General features: G+C 34.4%; 1 protein-coding gene across 1 annotated transcript; it reads right to left on the reverse strand.

The window, feature by feature from the left end:
• Positions 1-801: 801 nt before the first annotated feature.
• Positions 802-4,044, reverse strand: LOC147563700 (uncharacterized). Its single transcript, XM_086639899.1, has 5 exons — positions 3,884-4,044; positions 2,932-3,147; positions 2,663-2,751; positions 1,786-1,899; positions 802-1,148 (listed from the first exon to the last, which is right to left on the reverse strand). Exons 2-5 carry the CDS (start codon positions 3,119-3,121, stop codon positions 963-965), a joined length of 579 nt encoding a protein of 192 aa, XP_086496025.1. The 5' UTR covers positions 3,122-3,147; positions 3,884-4,044; the 3' UTR covers positions 802-962.
• Positions 4,045-14,277: the final 10,233 nt, after the last annotated feature.

The following is a 14,277-nucleotide window of genomic DNA, read 5'->3' on the forward strand; positions in this document are numbered from 1 at the left end:
TTAAAGCCACTCCATCTGGATCTGATCTTGGCACATAATATGAGGCAATCCCACAAACTTTACAGAAATTATGTTTTGCAGTTTGAGTACCAAAAAAAAAAGAGTACCAAAAGTGTAAGTGGTAATGAAATGGTCGGAGCCATCGATTAATTTGAAATCTTTGGAAGGAACCGTGAAATTGATGTTTCCTTTCATTGAACAAATAGAGCAATTGCAATTTGTAGCAACGATATTTGATGGGGCTTTGGCTTCCCATCTTACTCCCCCACAATGACAACCTCCTTTGTGAATAACAATTGAATTTGACTCATTTTGATCCATAGAAGGAAATCAAGTGAGTTGAATCAGTAAGACTCAGATTGAGTGAGGATTGTGATGTTTGATTTTTATAGTGGTTTTGTGAAGTGGTTCATGACATTTGGGTTTCTACGTAGTTCAAGATGGACACGTTTGTAGGGTTGATCATGATGTGGCTTTTCTCCAGACAACAAATGCATTCAGATTTTGCAAGTGTTTGGGGTCTGCCTGTGTTTATATGGATATCTTGCCTTACCCACCTAGAGAGCAGAGTGGTGGGGGTGCGGTCTGCGAGAGTGCCCAAGCTCCCTACCACAAGGGACTCATAATCAAGGCTATGTGAACTTTTTTTTAATGAGCAAAGGCTATGTGCACTGACTCTACTAAAATATCTAGGTTAAATTAAGCTTTCAAAATACACTATACAAAATTGAGTAGTGGTAGTACCTTTGGTCCAAGCTGAAAGGTAAAAAAACACATAATAAAGAAAAGAAAAAGATCATGTGAATAAAATAGAATATAACATTAAATTGTAGTACATATAACTCTCAAAATTTTATAATTTACGGTAATTTCCTAAACCAAGCTGAACAAAACTAACTGGTTTAAGTTACCATAGAGATAGACAAAAAGTCTTCAAAAATCCAATCACGAGTTTCAATCTATCACCGTCGGTTTCCCTTATTTTTTCTTGATGGTACTACAGTCCATCCATCATCCGGTTCTGCAGGCGCTTGCTCTACCGGAGGAGCTTGGTTGTTTATAGAAACTTCTTTCTGCTCATCCATTACCATGTCGGATGCATCGTTACCATCATCTGAGCTCTCATCAGTTTCATCTTCACTTACCAACTAACACATAACAATATAAGACTCAGATTCTAATTAAATCGACATTATGTAAAATCATCTCAAGTGGGCGAGGACCTTAGAATCTAGGCATAACATCTAAATCTAGTGTATCTTTTCGTAGAGTCACAGATTAAGGTGGTATTTGTTTTCTCTTTTCTCATTGTCCGAACTGAATCATCTGATTCAAATGGACCCATAATCAGACATTTTGACGAGTCAGGCATCATGAGTCCGATAGAAACAAACATCTAGAATCTCACTCGAGTCTATCGGCCCTCGAGTTAGATATTAGATCTTAGAGAATATAAAAAACCCTTAATCTATCGATAAACCTTCAAATTCCAAAACAAACGGCCGACCATCAGTAGTCGTCACCGAGGACATAATCATACTATTCTTTATCTGTAATGTTCATTTTGCAGCATACGACGATACTTGCCTCCCAAATTCGTAAAATTGATTTATATTAGTCAGCACAAGTTCATCGAATATATACATTGGACTCTAATTCGATTTTGTAACTAACAACTAAAGTTCAATGATAGAGGATTTTTGGATTTTTGCAACCATGAAAACTTTGCGCGAAGAAAAAAAATAGAGTTTCACCAATATATGACTCATGGAGATAATTAAGTACCTGCTGGCTTCGAGCGACTGCTTCTGCCCCAGTCTTTGATGCCCTTAGTCTTAGTACTGTCTCATAAGTTTGTTGAAGACATTCTTCATACATAGTCGTCAAATCAGCAGCTATCTGATTGAAACAGAACAGAAAAATCATTAAAAAAATCTACATCTAGGTCTTTCAAATTCTTCAAACAGTTATCTTTACAGTGAATGTGACCCGAATTATCCCTCTCTATATTGCACCAACCAGAAGGTGTCCAGGGAAAATGATTCATGACATATCAAAGTTCAAAACATAACTTCCAAAGCTATACACTTAACAAGATTATGTCATGACCCAGGATATAATGCATTCTAATCTTAAGCTCCCAATATAGAGAATATATATGGTATATATTTTGCTGAGCAAACAAAGGTCTCCCTTTAAAACTTCTTTAATTAAAACCCTAGTTTATAAAACTTCTTATTTCAAAGAAGGGAGTTATCAAGGGCTCAAGACCTCAGCCAGACTCCGCCAAGTTCAGCGAGTAAATCGTTGAACCCCTGGCTCCGGGAGTTCGATTAGGGATCTCCTCGGGCTTTACTCTGCCGAGTTGGACTGCACATCATCATAATTTACAAATTAAGAGGTACCAACGAATAAAACAATCTCTCTAAATGCTAATACTTGTAAAACATGATTTATTGACAGTTGAAAACAATCCAAACATTAAGGCCTTAAGGGGTTAGAGTTTATAGTAGATTCAAAAAAGAGAAATTGACATCGATTTTGAAGCTGAATTGCTAATTGCCTAAACCCATATTCAATTATTCTATCAAGTAATATTCTCGGCAAATAATAGTTAAAATTTCAAGTAAGTTAATCCAATAGCATACAATCATATGCATACCTCTTCTTCACTGCCATCATCAAGCTCTACATTAAACAAGATTCTCATGTTTTCAAACAGCAAATCCTCCAAATCATCGATATAAAAGTCTGCCAATCAATCACACCCACAACCCGAAATTGTAAGATCAATAAAGAGTATTTGTTTGCCGTAAAAGGATGCATAATAAGCTTCAAGTAAGCAATTACAAGAAACCCCTAGATTGAAAAACCCTAAGTGCTCTAGTTATACAAAAAAAACCGCTGAGAGGGAGAGTGTGATCTTAATACCTTTGGTTTGGAAAAACCAAGAGAAGATATCAGAAGCTAATTGGTGAGATTTCTGAAGAGAATTTCGACCACCCCATTCGTTTTGAATTGCCATCTGAAGAGATGCCCATCTGGAAAGAACTAGGGATATACCTTCGGCAAAGATAGTCTTTGATTCTTCTGTAAACTGAGCAGGGGATGGAGGCTCCATGAGTGTCTATGTAAGAAGTGAGAACCCTTCAATTGAGAGAAGAAATAAGGAAGAGAACAGTTAGGGTTAGAGTTCAAAATGAGGAGAAATTCAATAACTTACACTACAACAATCGAGGATAATTCTGAAATCAGGCCTGACTGTTTGATTTAATAACTACAAGTCTTATAGTCTCACACGATTAAATAGGAACTTAATTTAGTGTTATAATTACTGGGTTATGACGAAATTTCAGTAATAGGAACCAAAATTATAATTTCTAACAAGTCTTATGGTCTCACACAGTCACACTACTAAAAAGAAGTAAAGAACAAGTAAATTTCAGTCTTGTAGTAACTGGTAATGAGTAGATTTCAGTGGTATAAGGAACCAAAATTATAAGTTGTAACAAGTCATAAAACCCTAAAACAAATTGTAACAAATACCCTAGATTTAAACAATCACAAAACCCTATTTGTAACAAGGGAGAATTACACATGTCATCCATCAATAGGCAAAGGAGAGTTTAAGGATATTCAATAGACATTCATGATTATTGAATTATCAAAACATGGTGAAATGTGTAATTCTCCCTTGTATCAAATACCCAAAAAATAATCTTATAACAGAAATACCCTAGATTTCAAAACTCTATTCGGTTTCTGTATCATTATTGAGGACAAATGCCCTAAATTTCAAAATAGATTAGGGTTTTCAAATATTTTGAAGCATACCTGAAATTTCAAGTGCTTCTTTAATAATCTAAGAGAAACTAGAAGTTACCTGTCGGGATAATGGAGGTCCTTTACTCTCTCAGGAGCGATATTGACCCCAGATTTGCTCTTGCAGTCTTGCTAACTGTCGGTTTGGGTTAGAAAGAAGAAAGAAGAAGCGGGGTTTAGGGGAAAATTGATGTGAGGCAGCTGGGGTTTTTGCCTTCTTTTAATCGATTAAATCTGGACGGTTGATTTGGAGAGACTATTTCTTAAACCATCCAAAATTACGGACCAAAATTTTATTGAATGCATGCGAGAGGGGCACTTTCAATTCTTTTTTTCTTTTCTTTTTTGAGAAATCGACTACGATTTACATTTGTCGTTACAAGACATCAGTACATCGAGACGATGTCATAAGTACGACAACTACCCAAAATACTACTGGGCCTAAAGCCCGACGAATTAAATGGCCTATGGCCTAACGAATTAAACTATCAAAAATCAACCAGAAATTACCCCCAAAAGGTTTCTACTACGAAGGACACTGAGTTTTGTCCAAAAGATGAAAGGTTGCTCGAAATCTATTAATGAAGAGAGGTTTTGTATGCAGGTGTTAGAGATATCGATCAGATGTTTACACAGTATGTCTAGGTTTTTTGTTAGAGAGAGAGAGAGAGTTATAAACATTCGGGTGAAAAGGTGATGGTGGTGGATGAAATCATATGTTCTTAATTTTTTTTAGTCGTGACATGATATTAAGGACGATTTTAATACTAGTCATTATTATAATTTATTAAGGATAATTTTATCAATAAATATTAAAACAAGTCATTCTGGAAAAAGAGAATCTCAAGGCCACAGTCTTTTTGGGTTTGATATTACTCCATTTAAGGAGAATCTCATCCGTGGAGGAATAGATACTGCCCTGCATTCCTTCCGGTCGAAGAACAATCAAGATTGTGATGCCTACGAACCACATTATTTCCGGACGCTGTGCCAAACATAACACTAGTGGTTGAAGGTATTTGCAATATCAAGTTATAAGATAGTTTACTTTCAACAAAAAAAAAAAAAAAAAAAAAAAGTTATAAGATAGCTTTGGACCACTAAAGATTCAGGGCTAGATGTGCTACTGGAGCAAGACCCCTGCTTTAGAACTTCCCTTCAAGTATTAAGGACGATAAAATCTTAGGGAGTTTTATTGGCCACCCACTTCGCTTAAGGTTGCCCCCTTCCTCATGGCTCCCCTAAACTTTGCCTTGAGAGAGAGATAGTTCATCATGTCTATTATCTTTCCACTTCCATTGAAAATAGATCTCCGGATCTCTCATTTTCGTAACAAGTTTCCAACCACTTCACCAAAAAATAGCGGAGATAAAAATTATTTTCATATTTTGATTGAACGACAATCATCATGTTCTAAGAGAAAATCTAAGAAAATCACAATACTAACTAGTATTTTCTCATCAAGCCGGAAAACAAATATTCTCTTTATGAAAAGTAACCCCGCCAAAGCTTGAATTGAAACCTTCATTATACTTTTGAAGTGGCATAAATTTTAGTCAAGTGGTCATTAATTCAGTGAGTTTGATTTAAATCATACATTAGATCATTATAGTCAAAGTTTATGAATCAAATAGCCCAAAAGAGAACAACTTTGAATAAGACTCATCATTGAAGACCATAATCATATTTGAATTGAACTAATAAAATAATTTGGTCTCATGTTCTATATTGTCTTTGATAATTACTCATTACAACAACATATTATACAACTAGTGTTTTTGTTGTGTAATCAAATAGTGAAAATGTAAGTTCCTCAAGGAAGCTAATGCATCCTAATGTGATAGATTAAAAATAAAAATAATTTTTCTTTATACAATAATTTGCCAAATGGATAGTGACAGAAAGTATATTTACATTTCAATTCTACTAAAGAGATAGATTAGTCAATTAACTAAAACCTCGTAAACCAACTTTTTTTTTGTATTGTCTGTTTGCCTCAAACCAGTAACCTAGAAGGTGGAAAACAAAGTAGGACTAGGTTTCCTTTTCTCCTCTTTCCTCTCTCTCGTAACCGTTTCTTCGAATGAGATCCGAGTAATAAGTCATTGATTTCAAGAGAGTTTCACAGGGTATCATCGTTTTCCGGCGGTAAGGCCGGAATCTCCTTCTCTATTGAAGGAGAGTTCTTATTTTTTAGTTTAATAAAGTTTTTTTTTCTGTTTTTTCTTCATCTTTTCCTAGAGGAAAAGAGGTAAACAGTATGATGATGGTTCTTCGTTCTTCATGGGTTTCTTCTTCAATTCATCAAATCGAAATTGTCTTACATAAAGGAAAGAAAGAGGGAAATCATACAACAAGTTCGCTTTTGATTTTAAATGAAGATGAAAAGAAAAGAAAGACGGAGTTATCTTCGCTTAAGAAGATAAAGTTCTTAGTAATTTCAATATATTGTATTATTGATGTAATTTTCCTTTTGTTGATCTTTATGGTCTTTAATTCTCGATCTATAGGGTCTTTTTGTCGACCTTTAGGGTCTTTAATTCTCGATTTATAGGATCTTTGTGTTTGTGTCTAGTCAAATTTTTTTTTCCTTCATGAGGCACTTTACATTTGAATATATGTAACTCTCATGAAGTTTTCAGAGGAGAGAAATAAGAATTCTACCATGTACTTTGTGATGTTGATGAATGAAAATATGGTTTTGATCAAAAAACAAAAAACTTAGAAGGTGGAAGACTAAACCTCTTAACGCTCCAATTAAGGGGTTTTTTTTATGACGGCATAGACCCATTCGTTTGCCAGCATCCAACTTCAATGACTTACGTGCATCTTTAAAAATGAAAAATAAAAACAAACTGTAGTCTACCTACACGGTCTAAGATAAGCATCAATATTGTCTATATTCAATGGAATATTGCATAAAGCAGCATATAATTGTGGTCATTATATAACATAAATAAATAATATGCATGACCAATTCACACTTCTAGTCCAAATAGCTTACACATAATGGCTTCAGCAGGAAGCACTAAGCAATTATGAACTTATATTAAATTGGATGATGTTGATGTTAAAAAACACCTTTTAAATTAAAGACTGATCTATGTTGAAGGTGACTTTCATATAATTGTATCTACTCCACCTAGAAGGGTTATCTTTGGGTTTTTTTTCTTTTAATTAGGTGACCATAGAAAAATTGTTTAAAAAACAGACGTTGTAACAGTATATATATATATATATATTGTTCATTCATTGCTTAGAAAATACATTTTTTTTTGTTGTGGAGTTGTTATAGATATAACTATTATCACATTCTAAACTATATTTTGCTATGCATTACGTCATAACAGTGTCGTTATAGCGGTTCCAACATATTATGTCAAAAGAACGGCTACCTCAATGTTACATAGATTTGGAAGTTTACATTGTCTGATAAATATTGAGCCTTTAGATTGGAGGTAGCAGACTTGACGAACCTCTTAAATATTCTTTATGTCACCTAATCAATTTGGATAGTCTATAATACAGTGGGTTTGTTTTATAAGTGGGAGATTGTTGTTGGTGAAGATTAGCAAATAAAATAATATTACAATATATTAAAGTAAAAGATAATAATGAATATGAAGAGTTAGAAATTAATAGATGGACGTGTGGCTTTAGAATTAATTAAAGAAGAGCTCAAAACAGTCCAAAAAAAATCAATTACTAGTAAAAGAGACTTATTATCATAAAAGAAAGTATGAATTGATGTATTACTTACTAGCAAGTAATCCTTGTGCTCTCATCAAAAAAAAAAAAAAAGTAATCCTTGTGATATAAAGGTATTATCTGTAACAACTTTTTATCCGTGACTCTATTGTAAATCTAATTTAGCCAACTTTGTCTGTCTACTTCTTTTGTAATTAATTCTTCATAATAACCAAGTAGCTAGAATTAGTAGTTCAACAAAAAAAAAATAGCTAGAATTAGATGCCTAGTGAAGAAGAGATTTCTGCATCACTAGTTTCCTCTCTCGTTCTCTTATATCTCTTTTATCTCCGTTCGGTGAAGGGAAGGGGATGGCCTCTTTTGAATATTAATTTGTCTAGTGAAATCAAAGGAATTTTGTTTGGTTTTATCAGTCTTTCATCCCGATTTAGAAGTTGTTGATCAAGACAAAAAGTCTGACAAAGGGGTTCTCATTCCCTTCGTCGTATAAGAGAGGGAGAACAGAAAACAATTGAGAGGTAGAGAGAGAGAGAGAGAAAAGTCGGGAGGAGGTGGTCACCGTTCATCAACAAGTTGTAGAAGATTATGAGCGAAGATAAAGAAATGATAAAAAAATACAAAAAGTAATAAAAGAGGAGTAATTATGAAAGTGAAGTGTCGACTTCTAGTTAATGAGTTAGAACAGGTTAAGTGAAGATGTTTAGTATAAATTAGGGGGGCTATACGAGAATCTGATCACAAACTAGAGAGTCAAACTGAAAATAATAATACGACATCGTTATTATTATTTCCAGACAGCTAGTATAATGAGAGAATCTAATATAATATGACATCGTTGTCAGGGCAAACTCTTTGGATATCGTAAAAACATGGGTTATTTCCCTAATGGCCCCCTACTTTGTGACCAGCTTCCTGCCTAGCCCCCTACTTTACGAGAAATACCCATATGGCCCCCTTCCGTTATAACACCGTCACTCTCTCTCCTCCATCATGTTTTCTCTCTCTGCCAAGTCATGCCACATCATCTGTTACGCCACATCATCACCTTCTCCGGCGAGAGTCGCTGGCCGGCCAATTTCCGACCGGCGACTTCAAACATTAAAAAAAAAAAAAAAAATTCTCTCTTCCTCTCTCTCTCTAAAAATTTTTTTTTTTTTTTTTATTTTCTTTCTTCTCTCTCTCTAGAACTGAGTTCTAGAGAGAGAGAGGGGACCTTCAACAGACTGTTGAAAGTCGACCGGACCTTCAACAGTCTGTTGAAGGTCCTCTCTCTCTTTCTAGAACTGAGTTCTAGAGAGAGAGAGAAGAAAGAAAAAAAAAGAAAAAAATTTTTTTAGAGAGAGAGAGAGAGGAAGAGAGAAATATTTTTTTTTTTTTTTTATGTTTGAAGTCACTGGCCGGAAATTGGCCGGCCGACTCTCGCCGGAGAAGGTGATGAGGTGGCGTAACAGATGATGTGGCATGACTTGGCAGAGAGAGAAAACATGATGGAGGAGAGAGAGTGACGGTGTTATAACGGAAGGGGGCCATATGGGTATTTCTCGTAAAGTAGGGGGCTAGGCAGGAAGCTGGTCACAAAGTAGGGGGCCATTAGGGAAATAACCCTAAAAACATTACGTGAAACAACTAAAGAAGTTGGAAAATTTACATGTTCGATCAATGGAAACCGAGAGAGATAATTAGAAATAAACTTAGTGCACACAAATGAGTCATTTGACGTCAAAGACATAGCGTTAGTTTGTGCCCAACTTAAATAAATCATAAAACGAGTCTGATTCGGCTTTTTCAGATGAACCAAACGTAATAAATTTTATAAGCAAATATCCCGAAAAACCAACCTAAATATGGTTACAAAAAATCATAAATATAATGACTATTTTGATAAAGCCCTTACAAAAAATGCAAAAGAAAAAAAATACTAAAATGTGTAACAATGTCCGTAACATTCTCATAAAAAAAAAACAATGTCCTTAACAAAAAAAGGATGTGTAACAATGAAAAAATTAGCCGAACGAAGTCTGAAAACAAGGAAAGAAAAGAACCACAAAAAATTGCTTTTCCCCTAGATTATTTAGAGCATCCCCAATGCAAAACTAAAAAAAAATCTAATTGACTTAGAGCATCTCCAATGCAAAACTCAAAAAAAATCTCTATTCATCCTGTGTGTCAAGTTTTAATTGAGATTCTCACTCCTTGTTGGCGAATATAGAGATCTTTAATTTTTGTTTGTCTCCAATGCACAACTCTAAACTTGTCTTAGGCCTCGTTTGGTTCCGCTTAAAAAAGCTAAAAGCCAGCTTTTAGCATATTATAAGCGCTTATTGAAAACTGTACGCGTTTGGTTCAAAAAAGCTGTAGCTTATTTTAAGCCAGAAAAGCCCATTTTCCCTAAAAAGCAGAAGCCATAATTTTGTGGTTTTTTTTTATAGCTGCTTATTAAAAGCTAGCTATCAAAATAAAATAATTTTTTTTTTGTCACCATAAATAAACATCCACCACCATCACAACCACCCCACCACCCCACCACCTCTACCACCACCTCGGACCATCACCCCACCACCTATGGCACCATTCCACCACTTCCATACCACCTCCGGCGCAACTCCATCAGCACCACTTCACCACTTTCGCCGCAACTCCACCACCATCACAACTATTTTACAACCATCAAATTTTTTTTACAACTACTCCACCACCTTTGTCACCACTCTACCACCATCACCGAGCGCTTCACCATCTCCTCCGCAACTCCACAACCTCCGACGTAGCTTCACCTTCAGTGCAACTCCACCACTGCCACAACCACTTCACCGCCATCGCCACAAATCGACCTCTCCACCACCACACTATACCACCTCCACCAACCCCATTTCACTACCGTCGTTGCAACTTTACCCCCTAACCACCAACACCCCCTCCATTCTACAACCACCATCACTACCATGATTCCGCCACCATTGACCACTATCACCACTACATTAGGTTCAAATTTTGATCTTTATGTGTTTATGAAAATTAAAAAAAATTCTATTATTTTATTTTAGTATTTAATGTTTATAAATTTTTTATTAATATAATGATATAAGCATATTGTTTGATAACAACAATACGAAGATTACATTTTTTTACCAAATGTCATACCTAGCTTTTTAAGATATAAAAACACTTTTTATGTAGCGTACCAAACGACTCAGACAGATTTTTAAAAAGCGCTTTTATTTATGGGCTTATAGAAAAGCTCATAATATAAGCTATATGTGTACCCAAATGAGGCCTTATTTACTTATGTGGCGTAGTTATTTTTGTAAATAAATAATTTAGTTGTTTAGAAAATATAGAAGACTTGATTTCTATTGGTTGAAAATCAAATATTGATGAGTTGAATAATTAGAGATATCTCAAGAGGACACTCTAGAAATAGAGTGTCCTCTTGAGATATCTCTATTCCACCCTTGATACGTCATCTTAGAGATCCAAATAGAGTGTTGCATTGGAGATTTAAACATCACTTTAGAGATTCATGTTGAGTTTTGCATTGGAGATGGATTTTAGAGAAAAAACTCGAAAAAATCCTATGTGGCACTCTAAGATTTAGAGTTTGAGTGTTGCATTGGAGATGCTCTAATATATACACATGTCTCACATACATTTAATAGGAAAAAGTAGTTGAGAAATAAAGACTTTCTATTGGTTCTAAAATTAAATTTGGTGACTAAGATACTTAAGACACTAAAAAGAGATCTCAAAAATAAATTTTTTTTTGAGTTAATTCCTTGGCCCCCTACTTTGTGACCAGCTTCCTTTATGGCCCCTTTTTTTTCGTAAATTCAAATATGGCCCCCTTTTCTTAACACCGTCAGTCAACTTTTATGGTTAATCTTTTTGTTTCCATATTTACCCTTCTTATAAGAATGATTTCAAAATTCAAAATTGACCCCCTTTTAAATTTGGGTCAATTTACAAGAACTTATAGCTACTTTAGAAAAAACTAGGGGGCCAAAATAGAATAATATAAAAAAAAATTAAAAACACCTCATCTCTCCCTCTCTCTCCTCCATCTCATCGCCTCTCTCCTCCACATCATGTATCTCGCCGCCTCATCATCTTCTCCGCTGAAGGTCGTCGGCCGGCCAAATTTTCCGGCGACCTTCAAATTTTTTTTTTTTTTTTAATCTTTCTCTAACTAATCTCTCTCTCTCTCTCTCCCATCTCTCTCTCTCCCATCTCTCTCTCTCTCATTTATCTCTCTCTCTCTCTCATTTATCTCTCTCTCTCTCATTTATCTCTCTCTCTCTCCCATCTCTCTCTCATTTCTCTCTCTCATCTCTCTATATTTCCGGCGAAGGGGAGGAGCCCCTTCGCCGGAATAACCAGACCTTGAAGGTCTGGTAAATAACCAGACTCGGTCTGGTTTCAAACCAGACCGGGATCTGACTTCAAACCAGACCGAGATCTGGTTTCACCTTGAAACCAGACCTTCAAGGTCTTCCGGCGAAGGGGCTCCTCCCCTTCGCCGGAAATATAGAGAGATGAGAGAGAGAAATGAGAGAGAGAGAAATGAGAGAGAGAGAGATGGGAGAGAGAGAGAAATGAGAGAGAGAGAGATGGGAGAGAGAGAGATTAGTTAGAGAAAGATTAAAAAAAAAAATATTTGAAGGTCGCCGGAAAATTTGGCCGGCCGGCGACCTTCATCGGAGAAGATGATGAGGTGGCGAGATACATGATGTGGAGGAGAGAGGCGATGAGATGGAGGAGAGAGAGGGAGAGATGAGGTGTTTTTAATTTTTTTTTATATGTATTCTATTTTGGCCCCCTAGTTTTTTCTAAAGTAGCTATAAGTTCTTGGAAATTGACCCAAATTTAAAAGGGGTCAATTTTGAATTTTGAAATCATTCGTATAAGAAGGATAAATATGGAAACAAAATGATTAACCATAAAAGTTGACTGACGGTGTTAAGAAAAGGGGGTCATATTTGAATTTACGAAAAAAAGGGGGCCATAAAGGAAGCTGGTCACAAAGTAGGGGGCCATATAGAAATTAACTCTTTTTTTTAGATTTCTTAAAACTTAACTTGCCACGTCTTCTTAAGATCTTAATAGAGTTTTGCATTGGAGGAGTTTTTTGATTTTAAGATTGGCTCTGTAATTGGAGATGCTCTTACATATGTTTAGTAAAAAGGCCTTCCCATGCATAAATAAATTAGCTTAACTTAACTAAATGAGAAATTAGGGGGACCCACGTGATTCTAAGGCTACCAACTCTTTGGGTCCCATATTGAGTATCTTTTAGGTCAAGATTATAGACGACAGTGGCTCTCCACGGTACGATCTGTTACACGAGTCAAGAAAGTGTTTGGTGAAGGGTCTTTGTTGACCTTATTGTAAACCATCTCTAAAGAGAAATAAAATTCATAACTTAATTATTATCTTTCGGTAATCAACAAAGCAAAAGAAGACATTTCGGCTATGTAATTAAATAAATTAGTGACAGAATCTTACATTTTTTAGTTTCTTACATCTTTTTAAGTTTCTTACACTATTGTTTATACAACCCTAACTTCAAAATATTATTTAAAATCCCCAATCAACTTCTTAATTTCTTAGATTTCTACACATCATTATTAGTGAATTTTTTAAAGACTTGTGATTGAATGAAATAATGGTGAATGTTTGATAGAGAAATTCTCATTATATAACATTTGTAGTGTTCAATTTTTATTCAACTTTCTAAATAAAATTAAGATTTTGGGAAACAATATCTAAATAAACTTATTTCTAGATTAAGATTTAAACATCACAAAAATGAAAAAACATACCTCTAAAATCTAAATATAAAATACTCAATATGTTAAACTTTTTCTAATTTGAAATTTTGCAATATCTTCCCAAAATTTTATTGCACCTTCCTAATATTCTTACTATTTCTAACTTATTTCAACTATTTTGAAGGAAAAAGAAAACTACAATATTGTTGCATAATTCGTATAGAAACTCTCCTTATAAATAATATCTTCATTTCTAGACAACTTCTAAATAATACTAGTGTATATCCCGTGCCCTACGGCACGAACACTTGTATCAATCAAATGTTACGAAATTTATTGTTATATTTTATTGAGAGAGAGAGAGAGATTTTTATTAGTTATTATTTTTTTTGTATTACTTTTTTGTTTCTTTTCTCTTAAATTAGTTATTATTCTATTGGGAGAGAGAGAGATTTCAATTTCTTTTTTTAACCCTTGAAATTTATTTTGTTACTTTATTTCTTAAATTAGTTATTGAGTCTCGATAGAAGGAAACGATTATTGTTTTTTAAATAGGTAACTTTATTTCTACGAAGGACTATATTTTAAATTTTGAAACGATTATTGTTTTTTAAATTTTGTTTCTTTATTTCTTAAATTAGTTATTTTAATTTCTAAGAAGGAAACGATTATTGTTTTTTAAATAGGTAACTTTATTTCTACGAAGGACTATATTTTAAATTTTGAAGGGCTTCTAGACAATATCCTTTATTAAAAAAGGATGTTTGTCCCAATCATCGTTTTCCCTTCTGTTTTATATAACAGATTTACTTAAATTAGTTATTTTATTTCTAAGAAGGAAAGGATTATTGTTTTTTGAATAGGTAACTATATTTTTTAAATAGGTAACTATATTTCTACGAAGGACTATATTTTAAATTTTGAGAAGGGCTTCTAGACAATATGCATAATTAAATAAGGATGTTTGTCCCAGTCATCGTTT

This window comes from Eschscholzia californica, unplaced genomic scaffold (assembly GCF_041429995.1).
Source record: "Eschscholzia californica isolate CP2 unplaced genomic scaffold, dmEscCali1.0.p SCAF_1, whole genome shotgun sequence".
Classification (NCBI taxonomy): Eukaryota; Viridiplantae; Streptophyta; class Magnoliopsida; order Ranunculales; family Papaveraceae; genus Eschscholzia; species Eschscholzia californica.